The sequence below is a fragment of the Salvelinus namaycush genome, chromosome 40 (assembly GCF_016432855.1).
Source record: "Salvelinus namaycush isolate Seneca chromosome 40, SaNama_1.0, whole genome shotgun sequence".
Classification (NCBI taxonomy): Eukaryota; Metazoa; Chordata; class Actinopteri; order Salmoniformes; family Salmonidae; genus Salvelinus; species Salvelinus namaycush.
In genome coordinates this window covers 19,670,187-19,697,570 of record NC_052346.1, presented here as the reverse complement: position 1 = coordinate 19,697,570, position 27,384 = coordinate 19,670,187, and the positions used below count along the sequence as shown (strand labels likewise).

General features: G+C 46.6%; 1 protein-coding gene across 1 annotated transcript; it reads left to right on the top strand.

Moving 5' to 3' along the window:
* Positions 1-12: 12 nt before the first annotated feature.
* Positions 13-24,770, top strand: LOC120033112 (transmembrane 9 superfamily member 2-like). The gene is made up of 17 exons (XM_038979373.1): positions 13-378; positions 1,103-1,170; positions 8,401-8,494; positions 8,957-9,084; positions 14,544-14,673; positions 14,844-14,968; positions 15,389-15,500; positions 15,715-15,794; positions 15,880-15,988; positions 17,758-17,890; positions 18,909-19,028; positions 19,408-19,465; positions 20,075-20,234; positions 20,360-20,511; positions 21,555-21,666; positions 22,976-23,147; positions 23,493-24,770. The coding sequence occupies exons 1-17, from the start codon at positions 229-231 to the stop codon at positions 23,558-23,560; spliced, it is 1,971 nt and encodes a 656-aa protein (XP_038835301.1). The 5' UTR covers positions 13-228; the 3' UTR covers positions 23,561-24,770.
* The last annotated feature ends 2,614 nt before the right edge of the window (positions 24,771-27,384 follow it).

Below are 27,384 nucleotides of genomic sequence, written 5' to 3'. Positions count from 1 at the left end.
AACATCCATGTAGACGCAGATGACGTGTCTGCTCGCTGCAGAAAAAGTATCTAGGTTAGGTAGCTACGAAGGCAGACAGATACCAGCTAGTTAACGTTAGCTACCTTATGTCAACTGTCCTATCTAGTGAATTCAAATGCCAGCTAACCTGTCACCCCCTGTGTAGACAGATATTAACGTTACCGCAAGAAACGTTCAGCCTGCTAGGTTCGTCGAGAGAAGAGGAAAATGTTTTCCCTGCACAGAGCGAGAGGCTCTGTTTTGGTGATCTTCCTTCTGCTACACAGCGCTACAAGTTTCTATCTTCCAGGTCTGGCCCCTGTTAGTTTTTGTGAACCAGGACAAGCTGGGAAAGAGAATGAAGTACCGGACTGTAAGGTAGTTAGATATAAAAATGCACCGGGCCTTGTGATAAGCTTGTAGCGCCGACGGTTTCATGCTATCTTCCTTCTACTTATCAGCTGGCAAGTAAAGCTAGCTACCAGTTAACTTGCTAGCTAGCTGCTAATGTTAGCATTCTGAAACTATAGCTTCAATGGTAACCGTCATAATGATGAATAACTAGGTAACGTTAGTATAATCTAAATGTAGCTAGTTAGAACCAGTGTTGTTGGCCAACTAGTCACAGTAGCTATCTGTATTGCATATTGGTCGCTAGAAAGCTAGCTAGCTAATTAGCACCCCTTACGAGCTAGTTGGGCTACTACTTGTGAGACAACTGCTTAACTTGTGTTGTAGATAGCTAATTAGTTAATCCATACTTTTGATCAGAAGTTACTTGTCATTCAAATGTTTAATTATGTCCCAAATTCCGTAGTATCCTAATCTAAAAGAGAGCTGTCAACTGCATGACAGTTGTTGTTTGAGGAAGGCATGGCCTGAATAAGAACTGACAAGAATCAATTCCACTGCGGAACAGGACATAAAGAAATCCTGTAAAGTGATGTAGCCCTCCTCCCTCCCATTTCAGATTTCTAGTCATTGGCCTAATTGTGCATTTGAGAAAAAAACAGCTGTAAGGTGTGCTGTATTCTAGATGTTGTTGCCGATTTGTGTCGTCTACCATTTTGAGAAAATAACTGTGCTTTTGATTGTTTTTCAGTCGACCATCGAGATATTTGTGAACAGACTGGATTCTGTGGAGTCTGTCTTGCCCTATGAATACACTGCGTAAGTACATCAGGAACAACAATGTCTTATGGGTCTTCTACATTTCTCAGTCTTGCTGCGGAAGGCTGTGGGTTCGGTGCTTTTGGACAGTGTTCTTATTGTGTAGATGCACACTTAGTGTACGGGGAGATATAGGTTGAATTCCAAATGACTCCCTATACAGTGCACTACTTTTGACCAGCGACCTATGGGCCCTGGTCAAAAGTAGTGCATTGTGTAAGGAATAGAGTGACATTTGGGATAAAGACATGTGTTAGGAACATGGTGAAGTCAGCCAGGTATGACTAGGTGCACTAATACTGTCTGATAAACTAGAGCATCTCTCTGTCACCATCCTCTCTGACTCTTTCTCCTCTCACTCACCATCCTCTCCTACTCTTTCTCACCTGTCTCTCACGCTCTGATTCTTTCTCCCGCTCTGTCACTATAGCAGCACCAGCGATATCCAACTGTGACTGGAATTCTGAGGTCCATAGACGATGTTAATAATACTCTATTGCAGTGCTTGTCTTGGACAGGAACTCACCGGAGCTGAGTACCGGCACCTCAACTTTTTTTATACTGCTTGAGTTCCTGCACCTCTTCTAGAATATTAGCTCAACAGTATGGTGGAGCTCCTGCACCTAAATACAAACAGTACCGGCACTCATATCAGTCCAAGTCAAGCACTGTTCTGTTACAGTAGTTTTGCTTCAACAAAATGGCTGCCTAATGTTTAAGATTAGCGGAATCATGTTTTAGAGACATAGTCAATAGAAGATATAGATATTGGCTTAAGTCAAAGAAACAGGCCACTTAAACACAGTTTCAGTCCTTACTCTGGATCTGAAAACTCCCAACGGCATTAAATCAAAGATGGGATACATTGATAACGACAGCTACTTAGGGTTATTATGTGACATCTGAATGACTTTATTTATTATTAACCTGAGTTAAATGTGATACTAGAGGCCTCAACATGCTCAGCCACAGGAGCTGTTCTGTCACGCCGTTAGAGGACACTAATGTCCCTGTTCCACTGAGGGGTTGTGGAGAGGGTCAGGGGACTGTAATTGAAGTGACGTCACAGTGTTAAGTGTGCGTGGAAAATGTGGCCTTTATGTTAGTTTGCTGTGTGACACAGAGGAGAGGTTGTTGAAATAGAATTCTGGATGTCAGAGAAAAAGTACCAGCAGCAGATGGTTTAAAAAGGAAGACGATATGCTACAGTTTGAACTGAAGTAGAAATCATATATTGTGTTAACGTTTCTGTCTTGTTGTTGTGGGAACTCTCAGGGCATGTTCATCTTGTTATGGGCTGGCTTGGTGTTGTGGGAACTCTCAGGGCATGTTCATCTTGTTATGGGCTGGCTTGGTGTTGTGGGAACTCTCAGGACATGTTCATCTTGTTATGGGCTGGCTTGGTGTTGTGGGAACTCTCAGGACATGTTCATCTTGTTATGGGCTGTCTTGGTGTTGTGGGAACTCTCAGGACATGTTCATCTTGTTATGGGCTGTCTTGGTGTTGTGGGAACTCTCAGGACATGTTCATCTTGTTATGGGCTGGCTTGGTGTTGTGGGAACTCTCAGGACATGTTCATCTTGTTACGGGCTGTCTTGGTGTTGTGGGAACTCTCAGGACATGTTCATCTTGTTATAGGCTGGCTTGGTGTTGTGGGAACTCTCAGGACATGTTCATCTTGTTACGGGCTGTCTTGGTGTTGTGGGAACTCTCAGGACATGTTCATCTTGTTATGGGCTGTCTTGTTGTTATGGGAACTCTCAGGGCATGTTCATCTTGTTACGGGCTGGCTTGGTGTTGTGGGAACTCTCAGGACATGTTCATCTTGTTATGGGCTGGCTTGGTGTTGTGGGAACTCTCAGGACATGTTCATCTTGTTATGGCTGGCTTGGTGTTGTGGGAACTCTCAGGACATGTTCATCTTGTTGTGGGAACTCTCAGGGCATGTTCATCTTGTTATGGGCTGTCTTGGTGTTGTGGGAACTCTCAGGGCATGTTCATCTTGTTATGGGCTGGCTTGGTGTTGTGGGAACTCTCAGGACATGTTCATCTTGTTGTGGGCTGTCTTGGTGTTGTGGGAACTCTCAGGGCATGTTCATCTTGTTATGGGCTGGCTTGGTGTTGTGGGAACTCTCAGGACATGTTCATCTTGTTGTGGGCTGTCTTGGTGTTGTGGGAACTCTCAGGGCATGTTCATCTTGTTACGGGCTGTCTTGGTGTTGTGGGAACTCTCAGGACATGTTCATCTTGTTATGGGCTGGCTTGGTGTTGTGGGAACTCTCAGGACATGTTCATCTTGTTGTGGGCTGTCTTGGTGTTGTGGGAACTCTCAGGGCATGTTCATCTTGTTACGGGCTGTCTTGGTGTTGTGGGAACTCTCAGGACATGTTCATCTTGTTATGGGCTGGCTTGGTGTTGTGGGAACTCTCAGGACATGTTCATCTTGTTGTGGGCTGTCTTGGTGTTGTGGGAACTCTCAGGGCATGTTCATCTTGTTACGGGCTGTCTTGGTGTTGTGGGAACTCTCAGGACATGTTCATCTTGTTATGGGCTGGCTTGGTGTTGTGGGAACTCTCAGGACATGTTCATCTTGTTATGGGCTGGCTTGGTGTTGTGGGAACTCTCAGGACATGTTCATCTTGTTATGGGCTGGCTTGGTGTTGTGGGAACTCTCAGGACATGTTCATCTTGTTATGGGCTGGCTTGGTGTTGTGGGAACTCTCAGGACATGTTCATCTTGTTATGGGCTGGCTTGGTGTTGTGGGAACTCTCAGGACATGTTCATCTTGTTGTGGGCTGTCTTGGTGTTGTGGGAACTCTCAGGGCATGTTCATCTTGTTACGGGCTGTCTTGGTGTTGTGGGAACTCTCAGGACATGTTCATCTTGTTACGGGCTGGCTTGTTGTTGTGGGAACTCTCAGGGCATGTTCATCTTGTTACGGGCTGGCTTGGTGTTGTGGGAACTCTCAGGACATGTTCATCTTGTTGTGGGAACTCTCAGGACATGTTCATCTTGTTACGGGCTGGCTTGTTGTTGTGGGAACTCTCAGGACATGTTCATCTTGTTGTGGGAACTCTCAGGACATGTTCATCTTGTTACGGGCTGGCTTGTTGTTGTGGGAACTCTCAGGGCATGTTCATCTTGTTATGGGCTGGCTTGGTGTTGTGGGAACTCTCAGGGCATGTTCATCTTGTTATGGGCTGGCTTGGTGTTGTGGGAACTCTCAGGACATGTTCATCTTGTTACGGGCTGGCTTGGTGTTGTGGGAACTCTCAGGACATGTTCATCTTGTTGTGGGAACTCTCAGGACATGTTCATCTTGTTATGGGCTGGCTTGGTGTTGTGGGAACTCTCAGGACATGTTCATCTTGTTATGGGCTGTCTTGTTGTTGTGGGAACTCTCAGGACATGTTCATCTTGTTACGGGCTGGCTTGGTGTTGTGGGAACTCTCAGGGCATGTTCATCTTGTTACGGGCTGTCTTGGTGTTGTGGGAACTCTCAGGACATGTTCATCTTGTTACGGGCTGGCTTGGTGTTGTGGGAACTCTCAGGACATGTTCATCTTGTTATGGGCTGTCTTGGTGTTGTGGGAACTCTCAGGACATGTTCATCTTGTTATGGGCTGTCTTGGTGTTGTGGGAACTCTCAGGACATGTTCATCTTGTTATGGGCTGGCTTGGTGTTGTGGGAACTCTCAGGACATGTTCATCTTGTTGTGGGAACTCTCAGGACATGTTCATCTTGTTACAGGCTGTCTTGTTGTTGTGGGAACTCTCAGGACATGTTCATCTTGTTATGGGCTGGCTTGTTGTTGTGGGAACTCTCAGGGCATGTTCATCTTGTTACGGGTTGTCTTGGTTTTGTGGGAACTCTCAGGGCATGTTCATCTTGTTACGGGCTGGCTTGGTGTTGTGGGAACTCTCAGGACATGTTCATCTTGTTATGAGCTGTCTTGTTGTTGTGGGAACTCTCAGGACATGTTCATCTTGTTATGAGCTGTCTTGTTGTTGTGGGAACTCTCAGGACATGTTCATCTTGTTATGGGCTGGCTTGGTGTTGTGGGAACTCTCAGGACATGTTCATCTTGTTATGGGAACTCTCAGGACATGTTCATCTTGTTATGGGCTGTCTTGGTGTTGTGGGAACTCTCAGGACATGTTCATCTTGTTATGGGCTGGCTTGGTGTTGTGGGAACTCTCAGGACATGTTCATCTTGTTATGGCTGGCTTGGTGTTGTGGGAACTCTCAGGGCATGTTCATCTTGTTATGGGCTGGCTTGGTGTTGTGGGAACTCTCAGGGCTGTTCATCTTGTTATGGGCTGGCTTGGTGTTGTGGGAACTCTCAGGGCATGTTCATCTTGTTATGGGCTGGCTTGGTGTTGTGGGAACTCTCAGGACATGTTCATCTTGTTATGGGCTGGCTTGGTGTTGTGGGAACTCTCAGGACATGTTCATCTTGTTATGGGCTGTCTTGGTGTTGTGGGAACTCTCAGGACATGTTCATCTTGTTATGGGCTGTCTTGGTGTTGTGGGAACTCTCAGGACATGTTCATCTTGTTATGGGAACTCTCAGGACATGTTCATCTTGTTATGGGCTGGCTTGTTGTTGTGGGAACTCTCAGGAAATGTTCATCTTGTTACGGGCTGGCTTGGTGTTGTGGGAACTCTCAGGACATGTTCATCTTGTTGTGGGAACTCTCAGGACATGTTCATCTTGTTGTGGGAACTCTCAGGACATGTTCATCTTGTTGTGGGAACTCTCAGGACATGTTCATCTTGTTATGGGCTGTCTTGTTGTTGTGGGAACTCTCAGGACATGTTAATCTTGTTACGGGCTGGCTTGGTGTTGTGGGAACTCTCAGGGCATGTTCATCTTGTTGTGGGAACTCTCAGGACATGTTCATCTTGTTATGGGCTGTCTTGGTGTTGTGGGAACGCTCAGGACATGTTCATCTTGTTACGGGCTGTCTTGGTGTTGTGGGAACTCTCAGGGCATGTTCATCTTGTTGTGGGAACTCTCAGGACATGTTCATCTTGTTGTGGGAACTCTCAGGACATGTTCATCTTGTTATGGCTGGCTTGTTGTTATGGGAACTCTCAGGACATGTTCATCTTGTTATGGGAACTCTCAGGACATGTTCATCTTGTTATGGGCTGGCTTGGTGTTGTGGGAACTCTCAGGACATGTTCATCTTGTTATGGGAACTCTCAGGGCATGTTCATCTTGTTATGGGCTGTCTTGTTGTTGTGGGAACTCTCAGGACATGTTCATCTTGTTATGGGCTGGCTTGTTGTTGTGGGAACTCTCAGGACATGTTCATCTTGTTACGGGCTGTCTTGGTGTTGTGGGAACTCTCAGGACATGTTCATCTTGTTATGGGCTGGCTTGGTGTTGTGGGAACTCTCAGGACATGTTCATCTTGTTATGGGAACTCTCAGGACATGTTCATCTTGTTATGGGCTGTCTTGTTGTTATGGGAACTCTCAGGACATGTTCATCTTGTTATGGGCTGGCTTGTTGTTGTGGGAACTCTCAGGGCATGTTCATCTTGTTACGGGCTGGCTTGGTGTTGTGGGAACTCTCAGGACATGTTCATCTTGTTATGGGCTGTCTTGTTGTTATGGGAACTCTCAGGACATGTTCATCTTGTTATGGGCTGGCTTGTTGTTGTGGGAACTCTCAGGGCATGTTCATCTTGTTATGGGCTGGCTTGTTGTTGTGGGAACTCTCAGGACATGTTCATCTTGTTATGGGCTGGCTTGGTGTTGTGGGAACTCTCAGGACATGTTCATCTTGTTGTGGGCTGGCTTGGTGTTGTGGGAACTCTCAGGACATGTTCATCTTGTTACGGGCTGGCTTGGTGTTGTGGGAACTCTCAGGACATGTTCATCTTGTTATGGGCTGGCTTGGTGTTGTGGGAACTCTCAGGGCATGTTCATCTTGTTATGGGCTGGCTTGGTGTTGTGGGAACTCTCAGGACATGTTCATCTTGTTATGGGAACTCTCAGGACATGTTCATCTTGTTATGGGAACTCTCAGGACATGTTCATCTTGTTGTGGGCTGGCTTGGTGTTGTGGGAACTCTCAGGACATGTTCATCTTGTTATGGGAACTCTCAGGACATGTTCATCTTGTTATGGGCTGGCTTGGTGTTGTGGGAACTCTCAGGACATGTTCATCTTGTTATGGGAACTCTCAGGACATGTTCATCTTGTTATGGGCTGGCTTGGTGTTATGGGAACTCTCAGGGCATGTTCATCTTGTTATGGGCTGGCTTGTTGTTGTGGGAACTCTCAGGACATGTTCATCTTGTTATGGGCTGGCTTGGTGTTGTGGGAACTCTCAGGACATGTTCATCTTGTTATGGGCTGGCTTGGTGTTATGGGAACTCTCAGGACATGTTCATCTTGTTATGGGCTGGCTTGGTGTTGTGGGAACTCTCAGGGCATGTTCATCTTGTTATGGGCTGGCTTGGTGTTGTGGGAACTCTCAGGACATGTTCATCTTGTTATGGGCTGGCTTGGTGTTGTGGGAACTCTCAGGACATGTTCATCTTGTTACAGGCTGGCTTGGTGTTGTGGGAACTCTCAGGACATGTTCATCTTGTTGTGGGAACTCTCAGGGCATGTTCATCTTGTTATGGGCTGTCTTGTTGTTGTGGGAACTCTCAGGACATGTTCATCTTGTTGTGGGAACTCTCAGGACATGTTCATCTTGTTATGGGCTGGCTTGGTGTTGTGGGAACTCTCAGGACATGTTCATCTTGTTACGGGCTGGCTTGGTGTTGTGGGAACTCTCAGGACATGTTCATCTTGTTACGGGCTGGCTTGGTGTTGTGGGAACTCTCAGGGCATGTTCATCTTGTTATGGGCTGGCTTGGTGTTGTGGGAACTCTCAGGACATGTTCATCTTGTTATGGGCTGGCTTGTTGTTATGGGAACTCTCAGGGCTGTTCATCTTGTTATGGGCTGTCTTGGTGTTGTGGGAACTCTCAGGACATGTTCATCTTGTTATGGGCTGGCTTGGTGTTGTGGGAACTCTCAGGACATGTTCATCTTGTTATGGGCTGGCTTGGTGTTGTGGGAACTCTCAGGACATGTTCATCTTGTTATGGGCTGGCTTGGTGTTGTGGGAACTCTCAGGGCATGTTCATCTTGTTATGGGCTGACTTGGTGTTGCTGAAACATAACGTTTGTCAACTCTTTTTCTCTCCTCGTATTCTTCAGGTTTGATTTCTGCGCTATCGACTCTGAGAAGCGCCCGTCTGAGAATTTGGGTCAGGTTTTGTTTGGCGAGAGAATTGAGCCCTCTCCCTACAAGGTGGGTGATGTACACACACACTTTAATATCCTGTTGGTATTACATTTCTAATCTCATTACAATGTTCTGCACCTTCATACCTCACCCTGAATGAACGACTCCCCCTTCACTCTGGTGTGTACTACCAGTACCTACATGCTAAATCAGTGATGGGCAACTCTAATGGGGGTGGGGGCCACAAAAAATCTGAACTCATCATGAGGGGGCCGCGGTTGCTCGCGTGTCTGCGTAGCCACATCCATACCAACCCCGGATAACAAGTTTAGATAGCTTACCTCAAAATAAATTTAGCAATATGAAATATGTTAGTTGGCATGAGCTAATTGGCTGACCATCACTGACTGACATAACAAGAGAAAAACTGCTGATTCACAACAAAATTAGAAATGTCACCCTGTGTATTCTACTGTTCTAACTCTCAGCAGGAAGTTGAGTAAATCATTGTATGTCTGTGTGTTGAAGTTTGAGTTCAAGAAGAAGGTGGATTGTAAGCCGGTGTGTACTAAATCCTACAACACCAACAAGCCAGAGGACAAAGCCCACCTGGACTTTCTGAAGAAAGGCATGCTGCTCAACTACCAGCACCACTGGTAAGGTGTTCATACTGCTAACTACCAGCACCACTGGTTAGATATTCATACTGCTAACTACCAGCACCACTGGTTAGATATTCATACTGCTAACTACCAGCACCACTGGTAAGATATTCATACTGCTAACTACCAGCACCACTGGTTAGATATTCATACTGCTAACTACCAGCACCACTGGTAAGATATTCATACTGCTAACTACCAGCACCACTGGTAAGATATTCATACTGCTAACTACCAGCACCACTGGTTAGATATTCATACTGCTAACTACCAGCACCACTGGTAAGATGTTCATACTGCTAACTACCAGCACCACTGGTAAGATATTCATACTGCTAACTACCAGCACCACTGGTAAGATATTCATACTGCTAATTACTAGCACCACTGGTAAGATATTCATACTGCTAACTACTAGCACCACTGGTTAGATATTCATACTGCTAACTACCAGCACCACTGGTTAGATATTCATACTGCTAACTACCAGCACCACTGGTTAGATATTCATACTGCTAACTACCAGCACCACTGGTTAGATATTCATACTGCTAACTACCAGCACCACTGGTAAGGTATTCATACTGCTAACTACCAGCACCACTGGTAAGGTATTCATACTGCTAACTACCAGCACCACTGGTAAGGTATTCATACTGCTAACTACCAGCACCACTGGTAAGGTATTCATACTGCTAACTACCAGCACCACTGGTAAGGTATTCATACTGCTAACTACCAGCACCACTGGTAAGATATTCATACTGCTCAACTACCAGCACCACTGGTAAGATATTCATACTGCTAACTACCAGCACCACTGGTAAGATATTCATACTGCTCAACTACCAGCACCACTGGTAAGATATTCATACTGCTCAACTACCAGCACCACTGGTAAGATATTCATACTGCTCAACTACCAGCACCACTGGTAAGATATTCATACTGCTCAACTACCAGCACCACTGGTAAGATATTCATACTGCTCAACTACCAGCACCACTGGTAAGATATTCATACTGCTCAACTACCAGCACCACTGGTAAGATATTCATACTGCTCAACTACCAGCACCACTGGTAAGATATTCATACTGCTCAACTACCAGCACCACTGGTAAGATATTCATACTGCTCAACTACCAGCACCACTGGTAAGATATTCATACTGCTCAACTACCAGCACCACTGGTAAGATATTCATACTGCTAACTACCAGCACCACTGGTTAGATATTCATACTGCTAACTACCAGCACCACTGGTTAGATATTCATACTGCTCAACTACCAGCACCACTGGTAAGATATTCATACTGCTCAACTACCAGCACCACTGGTAAGATATTCATACTGCTCAACTACCAGCACCACTGGTAAGATATTCATACTGCTCAACTACCAGCACCACTGGTAAGATATTCATACTGCTCAACTACCAGCACCACTGGTTAGATATTCATACTGCTAACTACCAGCACCACTGGTTAGATATTCATACTGCTCAACTACCAGCACCACTGGTTAGATATTCATACTGCTCAACTACCAGCACCACTGGTAAGATATTCATACTGCTAACTACCAGCACCACTGGTTAGATATTCATACTGCTCAACTACCAGCACCACTGGTAAGATATTCATACTGCTAACTACCAGCACCACTGGTTAGATATTCATACTGCTAACTACCAGCACCACTGGTTAGATATTCATACTGCTCAACTACCAGCACCACTGGTAAGATATTCATACTGCTCAACTACCAGCACCACTGGTAAGATATTCATACTGCTCAACTACCAGCACCACTGGTAAGATATTCATACTGCTCAACTACCAGCACCACTGGTAAGATATTCATACTGCTAACTACCAGCACCACTGGTTAGATATTCATACTGCTCAACTACCAGCACCACTGGTAAGATATTCATACTGCTAACTACCAGCACCACTGGTTAGATATTCATACTGCTAACTACCAGCACCACTGGTTAGATATTCATACTGCTCAACTACCAGCACCACTGGTAAGATATTCATACTGCTCAACTACCAGCACCACTGGTAAGATATTCATACTGCTCAACTACCAGCACCACTGGTAAGATATTCATACTGCTCAACTACCAGCACCACTGGTAAGATGTTCATACTGCTCAACTACCAGCACCACTGGTTAGATATTCATACTGCTCAACTACCAGCACCACTGGTAAGATGTTCATACTGCTCAACTACCAGCACCACTGGTAAGATATTCATACTGCTCAACTACCAGCACCACTGGTAAGATATTCATACTGCTCAACTACCAGCACCACTGGTAAGATATTCATACTGCTCAACTACCAGCACCACTGGTAAGATATTCATACTGCTCAACTACCAGCACCACTGGTAAGATATTCATACTGCTCAACTACCAGCACCACTGGTTAGATATTCATACTGCTCAACTACCAGCACCACTGGTAAGATATTCATACTGCTCAACTACCAGCACCACTGGTAAGATATTCATACTGCTCAACTACCAGCACCACTGGTAAGATATTCATACTGCTCAACTACCAGCACCACTGGTAAGATATTCATACTGCTCAACTACCAGCACCACTGGTAAGATGTTCATACTGCTCAACTACCAGCACCACTGGTAAGATATTCATACTGCTAACTACCAGCACCACTGGTAAGATATTCATACTGCTCAACTACCAGCACCACTGGTAAGATATTCATACTGCTCAACTACCAGCACCACTGGTTAGATATTCATACTGCTAACTACCAGCACCACTGGTTAGACGCTCAGGCTGCTCAACCACCAGCATCGCTGGTTAGATATTCATTCTATGTTTTGTTCAACAGACACATATCTCATTTTCCTCTGAATTGAGATGTGAACACACATTTCCCAGACAGGAAGTCTAGAGTTCACAAGCTGGGATTCAACCCAACTTCAGACACCTGCTCTGACTCATGTGGCCACTAGGTGGCGGGCTTGTATTGTCTTCTGACCCCATAGACACCACTGACACAATCCCAAATAGACCCCTGAACATTAGGTAGTTGTGGAGATCTGAGAGGATGTGATTGGTATTTTCCAGGGGTAGGCAACTAGATTAAACCTCGGACTGATTGTTGTCAGAGCGGATGGGAGGGTGGGCCAGAACATTATCATGATAATCATTTGTGCACTGCAAATTGACCATAACTAAGCCCAAAAAGAGATTGCATTTGAAAATAACATTTTTATACCATGGTTACATTGATACGATTAAATATATATTTTAAAGCATTTGGGCTGAATTCCTGGTGAGTTTTCTGGTCTTTTTTGACCCAAATGTAAAAATCCAACAAAAAGACTAACTTTGGGCCCCCAAAACCCCTCCTGTTGCCGAGCCCTGGTATCAGATATATGGTGAAACCTCCTCCTAGCCTATCAGAGGACAGGGTGGAGTTATTACCATATAGCTTACACCTGTCAAATCCAATCAGATCTCCACAAGTGTCTAGGGGTTTAGGGGTCGATTTGGGATTGGACCACTGTCTCAACCGCACACTGTCCTTAACCCTGTGTCTGCCTCCTGTAGGATAGTGGACAACATGCTGTAACCCTGTGTCTACCTCCTGTAGGATAGTGGACAACATGCTGTAACCCTGTGTCTGCCTCCTGTAGGATAGTGGACAACATGCTGTAACCCTGTGTCTGCCTCCTGTAGGATAGTGGACAACATGCTGTAACCCTGTGTCTACCGCCTGTAGGATAGTGGACAACATGCTGTAACCCTGTGTCTGCCTCCTGTAGGATAGTGGACAACATGCTGTAACCCTGTGTCTGCCTCCTGTAGAATAGTGGACAACATGCTGTAACCCTGTGTCTGCCTCCTGTAGAATAGTGGACAACATGCTGTAACCCTGTGTCTGCCTCCTGTAGGATAGTGGACAACATGCTGTAACCCTGTGTCTGTCTCCTGTAGGATAGTGGACAACATGCTGTAACCCTGTGTCTGTCTCCTGTAGGATAGTGGACAACATGCTGTAACCCTGTGTCTACCTCCTGTAGGATAGTGGACAACATGCTGTAACCCTGTGTCTGCCTCCTGTAGGATAGTGGACAACATGCTGTAACCCTGTGTCTGCCTCCTGTAGGATAGTGGACAACATGCTGTAACCCTGTGTCTGTCTCCTGTAGGATAGTGGACAACATGCTGTAACCCTGTGTCTACCTCCTGTAGGATAGTGGACAACATGCTGTAACCCTGTGTCTACCTCCTGTAGGATAGTGGACAACATGCTGTAACCCTGTGTCTGCCTCCTGTAGGATAGTGGACAACATGCTGTAACCCTGTGTCTGCCTCCTGTAGGATAGTGGACAACATGCTGTAACCCTGTGTCTGCCTCCTGTAGGATAGTGGACAACATGCTGTAACCCTGTGTCTACCTCCTGTAGGATAGTGGACAACATGCTGTAACCCTGTGTCTACCTCCTGTAGGATAGTGGACAACATGCTGTAACCCTGTGTCTACCGCCTGTAGGATAGTGGACAACATGCTGTAACCCTGTGTCTACCGCCTGTAGGATAGTGGACAACATGCTGTAACCCTGTGTCTGCCTCCTGTAGGATAGTGGACAACATGCTGTAACCCTGTGTCTGCCTCCTGTAGGATAGTGGACAACATGCTGTAACCCTGTGTCTGCCTCCTGTAGGATAGTGGACAACATGCTGTAACCCTGTGTCTGCCTCCTGTAGGATAGTGGACAACATGCTGTAACCCTGTGTCTGCCTCCTGTAGGATAGTGGACAACATGCTGTAACCCTGTGTCTGCCTCCTGTAGGATAGTGGACAACATGCTGTAACCCTGTGTCTGCCTCCTGTAGGATAGTGGACAACATGCTGTAACCCTGTGTCTGCCTCCTGTAGGATAGTGGACAACATGCTGTAACCCTGTGTCTGTCTCCTGTAGGATAGTGGACAACATGCTGTAACCCTGTGTCTGCCTCCTGTAGGATAGTGGACAACATGCTGTAACCCTGTGTCTGCCTCCTGTAGGATAGTGGACAACATGCTGTAACCCTGTGTCTGCCTCCTGTAGAATAGTGGACAACATGCTGTAACCCTGTGTCTGCCTCCTGTAGAATAGTGGACAACATGCTGTAACCCTGTGTCTACCGCCTGTAGGATAGTGGACAACATGCTGTAACCCTGTGTCTACCTCCTGTAGGATAGTGGACAACATGCTGTAACCCTGTGTCTACCTCCTGTAGGATAGTGGACAACATGCTGTAACCCTGTGTCTACCTCCTGTAGGATAGTGGACAACATGCTGTAACCCTGTGTCTGCCTCCTGTAGGATAGTGGACAACATGCTGTAACCCTGTGTCTGCCTCCTGTAGGATAGTGGACAACATGCTGTAACCCTGTGTCTGCCTCCTGTAGGATAGTGGACAACATGCCGGTGACCTGGTGTTATGATGTGGAGGATGGACAGAAGTTCTGTAACCCAGGGTTTCCCATCGGCTGCTACGTCACTGAGGCAGGACGACCCAAAGACGCCTGTGTTGTCAACGTGAGTCAATTCATATCCTGTGTGTGCAGGTTAGGCCTCTGAGTCGGGCCATTTTTAGTCAGTTAAACGTTTTGCTAGATAGACATAACACATTATAAGACATTACAAAGGCTTATAAACGTGCTTATAACACGTTATAAAGCGCATAACTAAGTGTTTCCTCGTTCCAGTCTGACTTTAAGGACAAAGACACATTCTATGTCTTCAACCATGTTGACATCACCATTCATTATCATGTGGTGGAGAACGAGGCTGCTGGGGCTAGACTGGTCGCTGCCAAGATGGAGCCCAAGAGGTAGGAGGTCAAACGGTCGCTCACTTAGAGGACAATCCTCACTGTCACTTAGTCATTCATTGATGTGAAGTTAGAATTCACCCCTTAGGGTTATCTAGGTCTTAACAATCCATTCTTTATTTCTCTAGTCTCCATGAAATGTTCATTCTTAGATAATGTGTGTTTCTACTCAAAGTAATGATGTCTCTCTTTATTTCACATCAAGTATTTATTTATTTAGACTTATTCTCTCCTCCTTCTTCCACACTCCTCTTTTTCTCTTCTCTTCTTCCTCCTCCCCTCTTCCTCTCCTCTCTTCCTCCTCTCCTCTCTTCCTCCCCTCTCCTTTCTTCCTCCTCCCCCCTCTTCCTCCTCTCTCCTCCTCCTCTACTCTCTTCCTCTTCTCCCTTCTCCCTCTCCTCTTCCTCCTCTCCTCCAAAGCTATAAACACACCAAAGTGGAGGCCCCTGACTGTGCAGGAGGGCCCATGTACCTGAACAACAAGTTGAGTGGAGAGCTGAAGATCGGCTATACCTACTCTGTCCAGTTTGTGGTATGTTTCTAAACCCCATGACCATTGTAAATGTCTCTGTCTGTGTGACTGACTAGGTTCAGTCTCTGGTTTCCTACGTGCTGTAACGCCGGCTAGCCCACTGAGCTAAAGCCTAGACATAATCTTGGGGAGCTAATGCGAGTCGTCAGGTCTCAGGAGAGAGGTTAGTCATGTGTTCAGTGGGTGTAATATAAACGCTGGGTGTTGTATCTAGGAGGACAAGCACATCAGATGGGCGTCACGTTGGGACTACATTCTGGAGTCCATGCCCCACACCAACATTCAGTGGTTCAGGTGAGTCTCACGCACACATACACACACACACACATACACACACCCCTTCTATCTGTAACTGTGTGTGTATTGTCTTGTCCCCCAGCATCATGAACTCTCTGGTGATCGTTCTCTTCCTGTCTGGTATGGTGGCTATGATCATGCTGAGGACTCTACATAAGGACATTGCCAGATACAACCAGATGGACTCTGTGGTGAGTCTGGTAAATCCTCCACAATAATCCAGCTGATTGGTTTCCCTTCAGGTCCCACGGTCCCAGTCCGCCATGTTGGTTTCCCTTCAGGTCCCACGGGCCCAGACCGCCATGTTGGTTTCCCTTCAGGTCCCGTGGTCCCAGTCCGCCATGTTGGTTTCCCTTCAGGTCCCGCAGTCCCAGTCCGCCATGTTGGTTTCCCTTCAGGTCCCACGGTCCCAGTCCGCCATGTTGGTTTCCCTTCAGGTCCCACGGTCCCAGTCCGCCATGTTGGTTTCCCTTCAGGTCCCACGGTCCTAGTCCGCCATGTTGGTTTCCCTTCGGGTCCCAGTCCACCATGTTGGTTTCCCTTCGGGTCCCACGGTCCCAGTCCGCCATGTTGGTTTCCCTTCGGGTCCCAGTCCACCATGTTGGTTTCCATTCGGGTCCCACGGTCCCAGTCCGCCATGTTGGTTTGTGGGATGTGTCACATATGTGACACTGGCAAGGGTTATCTAGTACACAGACTTGTCCCTGATGAGGAGTGACAGGGGTCTGGTCTACTGGTCTGGTACAGACACAAACACACAGACTTGTCCCTGATGAGGAGTGACAGGGGTCTGGTCTACTGGTCCGGTACAGACACAAACACACAGACTTGTCCCTGATGAGGAGTGACAGGGGTCTGGTCTACTGGTCTGGTACAGACACAAACACACAGACTTGTCCCTGATGAGGAGTGACAGGGGTCTGGTCTACTGGTCCGGTACAGACACAAACACACAGACTTGTCCCTGATGAGGAGTGACAGGGGTCTGGTCTACTGGTCCGGTACAGACACAAACACACAGACTTGTCCCTGATGAGGAGTGACAGGGGTCTGGTCTACTGGTCCGGTACAGACACAAACACACAGACTTGTCCCTGATGAGGAGTGACAGGGGTCTGGTCTACTGGTCTGGTACAGACACAAACACACAGAACCCCAACAACTAGCTCCAAGCTCTGATTGGCTCCAGCCAGCTGGTGGAGGCTTTGGTTATGACCTTGGGGTGTGTGTGTCCTTGTGTACTTTCCATCTACCCTCTCTCCATCTACCCTCTCTCCATCTACCCTCTCTCCTCTCCATCTACCCTCTCTCCTCTCCATCTACCCTCTCTCCTCTCCATCTACCCTCTCTCCTCTCCATCTACCCTCTCTCCTCTCCATCTACCCTCTCTCCTCTCCATCTACCCTCTCTCCTCTCCATCTCTCCATCTCCAGGAAAACTGACAGCAGATGTTCTCTAGGAAGGGTTGTAGGGGTCACTAGGGGTGACATGTATCTATATTACCCCCCCACCAGCACCCCTCACACCCCGACCCCCTCCCCTACAAGTATTGTAGTCTCTGTCTCTCTCTGTCTCTGAGATCAGTCATTATTTCAGCAGCTCTGTCCCTTCAGCCCCTCCCCTAGCGATCAGACTCCCTTCAGCCCCTCCCCCTAGTGATCAGACTGACAGGTAGCGTCACCGCGGCGACCAGCCTGCTCGTGTTCCAACCCTCTGAAGTCTATCACCGCTAATTGACAGGAGGGACCCCACTCCCTCATCTTCTCGCCCCTGTTATTTCCTGCTGGGTTACCCACTCACACCCTCCCTGTCCGCTCCTTGCTTGGCCTGAACATTCTTGCTGTTTTGTGATGGTCTTTTTATAGGGAGAGATGTGGTGATGTTGTTACATACGACAAATACACTTGAAAGTGAAACTAAGTGACGGTCTCCCCTCCTCCCTCTCTGCTGGTGGTGTCAGGAAGATGCCCAGGAGGAATTTGGCTGGAAGCTGGTCCATGGAGACGTCTTCCGGCCTCCCAGGAAAGGCATGCTCCTCTCTGTCTTTCTGGGATCAGGAACTCAGATCTTCATCATGATTTTCGTCACTCTCTGTGAGTTCTAGTATCTACAACTCTGTGTTTCTGTCTACCTGTTGTTGACTTGTAGGAATACAAAAACTTCTACACTTGTCCAGACCCTTTATTTGTCATTACCCAAAAACACATTAGCAAGGTAGCATATTGTAGAGAGGAAGTAGCTGGTACTTAGTTACTTCTACTCTGAGAGTAGGACTAGTGTTTCACTTATTTACTGTATTCACTGACAGTCATCTTAGTTATTTAATGTATTCACTGACAGTCATCTTAGTTATTTAATGTATTCACTGACAGTCATCTTAGTTATTTAATGTATTCACTGACAGTCATCTTAGTTATTTAATGTATTCACTGACAGTCATCTTAGTTATTTAATGTATTCACTGACAGTCATCTTAGTTATTTAATGTATTCACTGACAGTCATCTTAGTTATTTAATGTATTCACTGACAGTCATCTTAGTTATTTAATGTATTCACTGACAGTCATCTTAGTTATTTAATGTATTCACTGACAGTCATCTTAGTTATTTAATGTATTCACTGACAGTCATCTTAGTTATTTAATGTATTCACTGACAGTCATCTTAGTTATTTAATGTATTCACTGACAGTCATCTTAGTTATTTAATGTATTCACTGACAATCTTAGTTATTTAATGTATTCACTGACAATCTTAGTTATTTAATGTATTCACTGACAATCTTAGTTATTTAATGTATTCACTGACAATCTTAGTTATTTAATGTATTCACTGACAATCTTAGTTATTTAATGTATTCACTGTCAGTCATCTTAGTTATTTAATGTATTCACTGTCAGTCATCTTAGTTATTTAATGTATTCACTGACAATCTTAGTTATTTAATGTATTCACTGACAGTCATCTTAGTTATTTCATGTATTCACTGACAGTCATTTCATGTATTCAGTATCAGAAAAGGACCAACACAATAGTAGCACACAGTTCAGTCAAAACCAATCGTGTGTTTTTATTTTGTAATCCATATACATTGTGTTCCCCTTGTCCAGTCTTTGCCTGCCTGGGCTTCCTGTCCCCGGCTAACCGCGGTGCCCTGATGACGTGCGCCGTGGTGCTCTGGGTCCTACTGGGCACACCAGCCGGCTACGTGGCTGCCCGCTTCTACAAGTGTAAGTGAACATTTGGGCTAAGGGGGAAAGGGTCACGACCCCAACTTGACCCTGAACAGTCGACCGGTCACGACCCAACTGTGCTGGAGGGTAGCTCGTTAGGCCCAATCAGTGTCAGCTGGGGGGGGGGGGTGATAGTGGTCTCTGTGTCAATTACTGGTTCAGTGTTGTGTAGAGGCCTGTAGCAGTAGGGGTCCCCCCCACCCTCCCTAGCAACACACGCTCTATGGCCTGAATCCTGCCTCCCTGCTGAAGGCTATATGCCTCAACACCTTGGAAGTAAAGAAAGAAGTTTGAATTTCCAAGAAACGTCTGTTTGTCTTCCAAGAGTTGCTGACTGTTTCTCTTCCGTCTGCTCTCTCTCTCTGTGATGTCACAGCCTTTGGTGGGGAGAAATGGAAGACTAACGTCCTGCTGACTTGCTTCCTGTGTCCTGGGTGAGTCTGACTTTACATTGGTTGAGGAGATGGACATTAGTTTGTGGTTACGTTCAGGGTTGATAGTTGACGTCTGTTGGTCTGTCTCTGTGTTCAGGGTTGATAGCTGACGTCTGTCTCTGTGTTCAGGGTCGATAGCTGACGTCTGTCTCCGTGTTCATGGTCGATAGCTGACGTTTGTCTCTGTGTTCAGGGTTGATAGCTGACGTCTGTCTCTGTGTTCAGGGTCGATAGCTGACGTCTGTCTCCGTGTTCAGGGTTGATAGCTGACGTCTGTCTCTGTGTTCAGGGTTGATAGCTGACGTCTGTCTCTGTGTTCAGGGTCGATAGCTGACGTCTGTCTCTGTGTTCAGGGTCGATAGCTGACGTCTGTCTCTGTGTTCAGGGTCGATAGCTGACGTCTGTCTCTGTGTTCAGGGTCGATAGCTGACGTCTGTCTCTGTGTTCAGGGTCGATGGCTGACGTCTGTCTCTGTGTTCAGGGTCGATGGCTGACGTCTGTCTCTGTGTTCAGGGTCGATGGCTGACGTCTGTCTCTGTGTTCAGGGTCGATGGCTGACGTCTGTCTCTGTGTTCAGGGTCGATGGCTGACGTCTGTCTCTGTGTTCAGGGTTGTGTTTGCTGATTTCTTCGTGATGAATCTGATCCTGTGGGGAGAGGGCTCCTCTGCAGCCATGCCCTTTGGCACCCTGGTGGCCATCTTGGCTCTGTGGTTCTGCATCTCTGTCCCCCTCACCTTCATAGGGGCCTACTTTGGCTTCAAGAAGACCGTGAGTACGAACACACGTCAATATGTGAATACATTCAAACATACTCTCTGTCACACACACAAGTCTGTGTTTATATCATACCTCTCATACTCCCTCCCCTCTGTCGTGTGATTGGTGCATTTCAGGGGATTGAGCACCCTGTGCGGACCAATCAGATCCCTCGTCAGATCCCGGAGCAGTCGTTCTACACCAGATCTCTCCCAGGGATCGTCATGGGGGGGATCCTCCCGTTCGGCTGTATCTTCATCCAGCTCTTCTTCATCCTCAACAGCATCTGGTGCGTCTCTCAGCTACCCTGCAGACGCTGCTGCTCTGTTTTGGGACTGCTACACTAGCAGCTTATCGTGAAGGCAGAACGAGTCGGGGAGGTTAAAGGTGAACGGGCAGGGATGGTAGAGCAGTGGGTTATCTTTATGATGTATGGTTGTGTCTCACCAGATGGTAGAGCAGTGGGTTATCTTTATGATGTATGGTTGTGTCTCACCAGATGGTAGAGCAGTGGGTTATCTTTATGATGTATGGTTGTGTCTCACCAGATGGTAGAGCAGTGGGTTATCTTTATGATGTATGGTTGTGTCTCACCAGATGGTAGAGCAGTGGGTTATCTTTATGATGTATGGTTATGTCTCACCAGATGGTAGAGCAGTGGGTTATCTTTATGATGTATGGTTGTGTCTCACCAGATGATAGAGCAGTGGGTTATCTTTATGATGTATGGTTGTGTCTCACCAGATGGTAGAGCAGTGGGTTATCTTTATGATGTATGGTTATGTCTCACCAGATGGTAGAGCAGTGGGTTATCTTTCTGATGTATGGTTGTGTCTCACCAGATGGTAGAGCAGTGGGTTATCTTTATGATGTATGGTTGTGTCTCACCAGATGGTAGAGCAGTGGGTTATCTTTATGATGTATGGTTGTGTCTCACCAGATGGTAGAGCAGTGGGTTATCTTTATGATGTATGGTTGTGTCTCACCAGATGGTAGAGCAGTGGGTTATCTTTCTGATGTATGGTTGTGTCTCACCAGATGGTAGAGCAGTGGGTTATCTTTATGATGTATGGTTGTGTCTCACCAGATGGTAGAGCAGTGGGTTATCTTTCTGATGTATGGTTGTGTCTCACCAGATGGTAGAGCAGTGGGTTATCTTTCTGATGTATGGTTGTGTCTCACCAGATGGTAGAGCAGTGGGTTATCTTTATGATGTATGGTTATGTCTCACCAGATGGTAGAGCAGTGGGTTATCTTTCTGATGTATGGTTGTCTCTCACCAGATGGTAGAGCAGTGGGTTATCTTTATGATGTATGGTTGTGTCTCACCAGGTCTCACCAGATGTACTACATGTTTGGTTTCCTGTTTCTGGTGTTCATCATCCTGGTAATCACCTGCTCTGAGGCCACCATCCTACTCTGCTACTTCCACCTCTGTGCTGAGGTAAGACACCACACACACACACCATCCTACTCTGCTACTTCCTCCTCTGTGCTGAGGTAAGACACCACACACACACCATCCTACTCTGCTACTTCCTCCTCTGTGCTGAGGTAAGACACCACACACACACCATCCTACTCTGCTACTTCCTCATCTGTGCTGAGGTAAGACACCATCCTACTCTGCTACTTCCTCATCTGTGTTGAGGTAGGACACCACACACACACACCATCCTACTCTGCTACTTCCACCTCTGTGCTAAGACACCACACACACACCATCCTACTCTGCTACTTCCTCCTCTGTGCTGAGGTAGGACACCACACACACACCATCCTACTCTGCTACTTCCACCTCTGTGCTAAGACACCACACACACACCATCCTACTCTGCTACTTCCTCCTCTGTGCTGAGGTAAGACACCACACACACACCATCCTACTCTGCTACTTCCTCCTCTGTGCTGAGGTAAGACACCACACACACACCATCCTACTCTGCTACTTCCTCCTCTGTGCTGAGGTAAGACACCACACACACACCATCCTACTCTGCTACTTCCTCCTCTGTGCTGAGGTAGGACACCACACACACACACCATCCTACTCTGCTACTTCCTCCTCTGTGCTGAGGTAAGACACCACACACACACCATCCTACTCTGCTACTTCCTCCTCTGTGCTGAGGTAGGACAACACACACACACCATCCTACTCTGCTACTTCCTCCTCTGTGCTGAGGTAGGACACCACACACACACCATCCTACTCTGCTACTTCCTCCTCTGTGCTGAGGTAAGACACCACACACACACCATCCTACTCCGCTACTTCCTCATCTGTGCTGAGGTAAGACACCACACACACACCATCCTACTCTGCTACTTCCTCATCTGTGCTGAGGTAAGGCACCACACACACACCATCCTACTCTGCTACTTCCTCCCCTGTCCTGAGTTATGACCATCTGAGTATTTCCTGGTCGGGTCATGTGACCAATGACAATAGTGCCCTTAATGACGAGGATGAAGGGACTGTTTCTCAAATCCTCTTTCCTTGATTACTAACAGCTTCTCTCTTTGAAAGAGAAGATCCTAAACAAGGGACCTGGAACCTCCTTCTCCACTACGGTTGAGAAGGAGAGGAGACAGGATGAAAGGAATAACAGGAAGTTTAATTAAGGGAGCGATACGTTCATTCTCTCCATCAGGACTAGCAGTGGCGTTCCTTCTTGACCTGTGGTCTTGTCTTAGTAAAGATGTTATAAACACAGAGATATCTGACTGTTCTCTCTGTCTCTCTCCATCAGGACTACCACTGGCAGTGGCGTTCCTTCCTGACCAGTGGTTTCACGGCCGTCTACTTCCTGGTCTATGCCATCCACTACTTCTTCTCCAAGCTCCAGATCACAGGATTGGCTAGCACCATCCTCTACTTTGGTTACACCATGATCATGGCTCTCATCTTCTTCTTATTCACAGGTAGGTAGCTGGGGGGGGTGGGGCATCAGACTGTAGCTTGCCTTGAAGAGGATGGACCAGGTCAGAGGGCAGAGGTTATCCTCATTAGTCCAGTTCAATGGACTGGACCAAATAGGACTGGGCTTCCTCCCACCCTGCCTGTTATGCTGCCTTTCTGGGGTTTAGGTTGAGGTGCAGCTCTACTTGTTTTCACACACACACACACACACACACACACATCTGTTGTCGTATCAATGAGAGTTTCCTAGACAGCAGGATGTGGGATTGACAAATGGCCCGGGGAAAGTGTGATTTTCATGTTTTCTCTCTTTCTGTCAGTTAAATGTCTGTCTCTCTCTCCATCAGGAACGATTGGATTCTTTGCCTGTTTCTGGTTCGTCACCAAGATCTACAGCGTAGTGAAGGTGGACTGAGTAGTTAACCAAACCAATGGATTTCCTGTCTACTCCCACGCCCCCTCCACCCTCACCCTCCCCCCTCACCCTCCCTGGGCTGGAGGGACACTATTGTTACGTTACACCCTGACTGCGTACGGTGACCAGGGCCCACTGGTCTAAATGGGGAATAGGGTGCCGTTTGGAACACAACCCTTGTCTACTGTGTGGAAGACGCATTTTTGTCAGAGCAGCAAGACACCTGTGTGTGTGTGTGTGTGTGTGTGTGTGTGTGTGTGTGTACACACATCTATACATAATGTAGTCTGGAGTGCAGGACATGAAATCCCTGTTGGGTCCAGATCCTACTGCACATCAATGAAACATCCCTTATTTACCTCTGACAAATGCAAATAGGAAATCTACAAGCTAGTGACTGTTTGAATACCCACTACTCCAGGTTTGCTAGTCGACTCCCCCCCCCCCCCCCCCCGTTACAGTTAGTGCGCCAACGCGGACAGAAACTAAGGTGGTTTTACGTTGTCATTCAAACTATTAATAGTGTTGGACAATATGATTGTAAATAACTGCTTTTTTCCCTAATGCTGATGAATGATTTGGGGTCGTAATAAACTTAAAATGTGAGTTGGAATTCCTCCTCTGACCCATGTTCTGGGCTGGTAGAGTAGTTGTGTGAGTCCCAAATGGCACTCTAGTCTGCACTACAAAAGTAGTCTGCACTATGTAGGGAATAGGGTGCAATTTGGGATTAGTCTTTTTTTCTCTGGGTTTTGTTTTATTTTGTATTATAAATGCTTGAGTATTAATCAACTGGTCTGTTATTTAACTTTATATTCCAATTACATTTTTTCTGTCTTTTTATTTTTGCCACAGACACGTGCCTCATCAGTAGTTCATTTTATTTGCAAAAACCAACAGTTTGGGATTTTGTGAAAGGAATCATCGAGCTTTGTCCCAAATGGCACCCTATTCCCTATGTAGTGCACTACCCTTGATCAGGGGCTCGGGTCTAAAGTAGTGCACTACATAGGGAGTAGGGTGCCATTTGGGACAACATCTATCAATTATGTGGGGATCTGATACTTCTATCCTTTCAGTGTAAATATAAATGATACTAGTTTCATTAGTCTGACCGAGCATCTGGGTTCCTTCACTGGTTTGAAATGATGTAATTATGATCTGAAAAATAAGAAATGGTAGAAAATGTCAAATAAAACATTTTCCTGTTTGTTGTGTGTTGTTTTCCTGTGTCTCAATAACATAGTCAGTGTAAAGTACTGAACAACACAGTCAAGTGAGGTCGATACATTGAACCGGGGCTGAGGAGAGGCCCTGCTGTGGTGCCCACTAAGCTCAGGATGGCCTAAAGGTCACGTAAAGGCAAGACCTTCTGTTCAATTCGCTGACATTTGTGAGACGGGATCGACGGGGAAGTTCCCCCACAGAGCCAGAGCACCTCATTGCTGACGGAATCTTGGTCAAAAATGGTCACAGTGGTCAGGCTGGTTATAATGATTACAGCGGTCAGGCTGGTTATATTGGTCACAGCGGTCAGGCTGGTTATAACGATCACAGTGGTCAGGCTGGTTATGATGGTCACAGTGGTCAGGCTGGTTATATTGGTCACAGTGGTCAGGCTGGTTATGATGATCACAGCGGTCAGGCTGGTTATAATGATCACAGCGGTCAGGCTGGTTATAATGATCACAGCGGTCAGGCTGGTTATAATGATCACAGCGGTCAGGCTGGTTATAATGATCACAGCGGTCAGGCTGGTTATAATGATCACAGCGGTCAGGCTGGTTATAATGATCACAGCGGTCAGGCTGGTTATAATGATCACAGCGGTCAGGCTGGTTATGATGGTCAGGCTGGTTATGATGATCACAGCGGTCAGGCTGGTTATAATGATCACAGCGGTCAGGCTGGTTATAATGATCACAGCGGTCAGGCTGGTTATAATGATCACAGCTGTCAGGCTGGTTATAATGATCACAGTGGTCAGGCTGGTTATAATGATCACAGCGGTCAGGCTGGTTATAATGATCACAGCTGTCAGGCTGGTTATAATGATCACAGCGGTCAGGCTGGTTATAATGATCACAGCTGTCAGGCTGGTTATAATGATCACAGTGGTCAGGCTGGTTATAATGATCACAGCGGTCAGGCTGGTTATAATGATCACAGCGGTCAGGCTGGTTATGATGATCACAGTGGTCAGGCTGGTTATGATGATCACAGTGGTCAGGCTGGTTATGATGATCACAGCGGTCAGGCTGGTTATGATGATCACAGCGGTCAGGCTGGTTATGATGATCACAGCGGTCAGGCTGGTTATAATGATCACAGCTGTCAGGCTGGTTATAATGATCACAGCGGTCAGGCTGGTTATAATGATCACAGCTGTCAGGCTGGTTATAATGATCACAGTGGTCAGGCTGGTTATAATGATCACAGCGGTCAGGCTGGTTATAATGATCACAGCGGTCAGGCTGGTTATGATGATCACAGTGGTCAGGCTGGTTATGATGATCACAGCGGTCAGGCTGGTTATGATGATCACAGCGTTCAGGCTGGTTATAATGATCACAGCGGTCAGGCTGGTTATAATGATCCCAGTGGTCAGCTTGGTTATAATGATCACATCGTTCAGGCTGGTTATAATGATCACAGTGGTCAGGCTGGTTATAATGATCACAGCGGTCAGGCTGGTTATAATGATCACAGCGTTCAGGCTGGTTATAATGATCACAGCGGTCAGGCTGGTTAGGTGTGCTTTAGGTAGTTTTCTAGGGAGGGGGGGTTAGGAGTACAAAGCTGTTTGGGAGACAGACACCCACACTGCTTCAGTTTCTATCTCACAGACAGACACCCACACTGCTTCAGTTTCTATCTCACAGACACCCACACTGCTTCAGTTTCTATCTCACAGACAGACACCCACACTGCTTCAGTTTCTATCTCACAGACAGACACCCACACTGCTTCAGTTTCTCTCACAGACAGACACCCACACTGCTTCAGTTTCTATCTCACAGACAGACACCCACACTGCTTCAGTTTCTATCTCACAGACAGACACCCACACTGCTTCAGTTTCTATCTCACAGACAGACACCCACACTGCTTCAGTTTCTATCTCACAGACAGACACCCACACTGCTTCATTATATACAGTGCATTCGGAAAGTATTCAGACCTCTTGACTTTTTTCACATTTTGTTACATTACAGCCTTATTCTAAAATGGACTAAATAAATACAAGTTCTCATCAATCTACACACAATACCCCATAATGACAAAGCAAAAACAGATTTTTTTGTAAATGTTCGCAAATGTATAAAAAAATTCAAAACGGAAATATCACATTTACATAAGTATTCAGACCGTTTACTCAGCACTTTGTTGAAGCACCTTTGGCAGCGATTACAGCCTCAAGTCTTTTTGGGTATGACGTTATAAGCTTGGCACACCTGTATTTGGGGAGTTTCTCCCATTCTTCTCTGCAGATCCTCTCAAGCTCTGGATGGGGAGCGTCGCTGCACAGCCATTTTCAGGTCTTTCCAGAGATGTTCAATCTGGATCAAGTCCGCGCTCTGGCTGGGCCACTCAAGGACATTCAGAGACTTGTCCCGAAGCCACTCCTGTGTTGTCTTGGCTGTGTGCTTAGGAGGTATGCCATTGATCTTGAACATTATATAGAAAAACTTCCTTTGAATGTGCAGGAAATCCCTGCAGTTCATCCCCACCTACCCTCAGTCTACAAGGTCAAACAGAACTGTAGTATCAGTTTGGTTACAGAACACACATACTGCCAACGAGAGTTCCCTTATGGCCGATTC

Coding starts and splice junctions, on each gene's coding strand:
- LOC120033112 (XM_038979373.1), top strand. CDS start 229: ATGTTTTCCCTGCACAGAGCGAGAGGCTCTGTTTTGGTGATCTTCCTT. Junction 15,989..17,757: donor ACAACCAGATGGACTCTGTG/GTGAGTCTGGTA, acceptor TGGTGGTGTCAG/GAAGATGCCCAGGAGGAATT. Junction 19,466..20,074: donor ACTTGCTTCCTGTGTCCTGG/GTGAGTCTGACT, acceptor CTCTGTGTTCAG/GGTTGTGTTTGCTGATTTCT.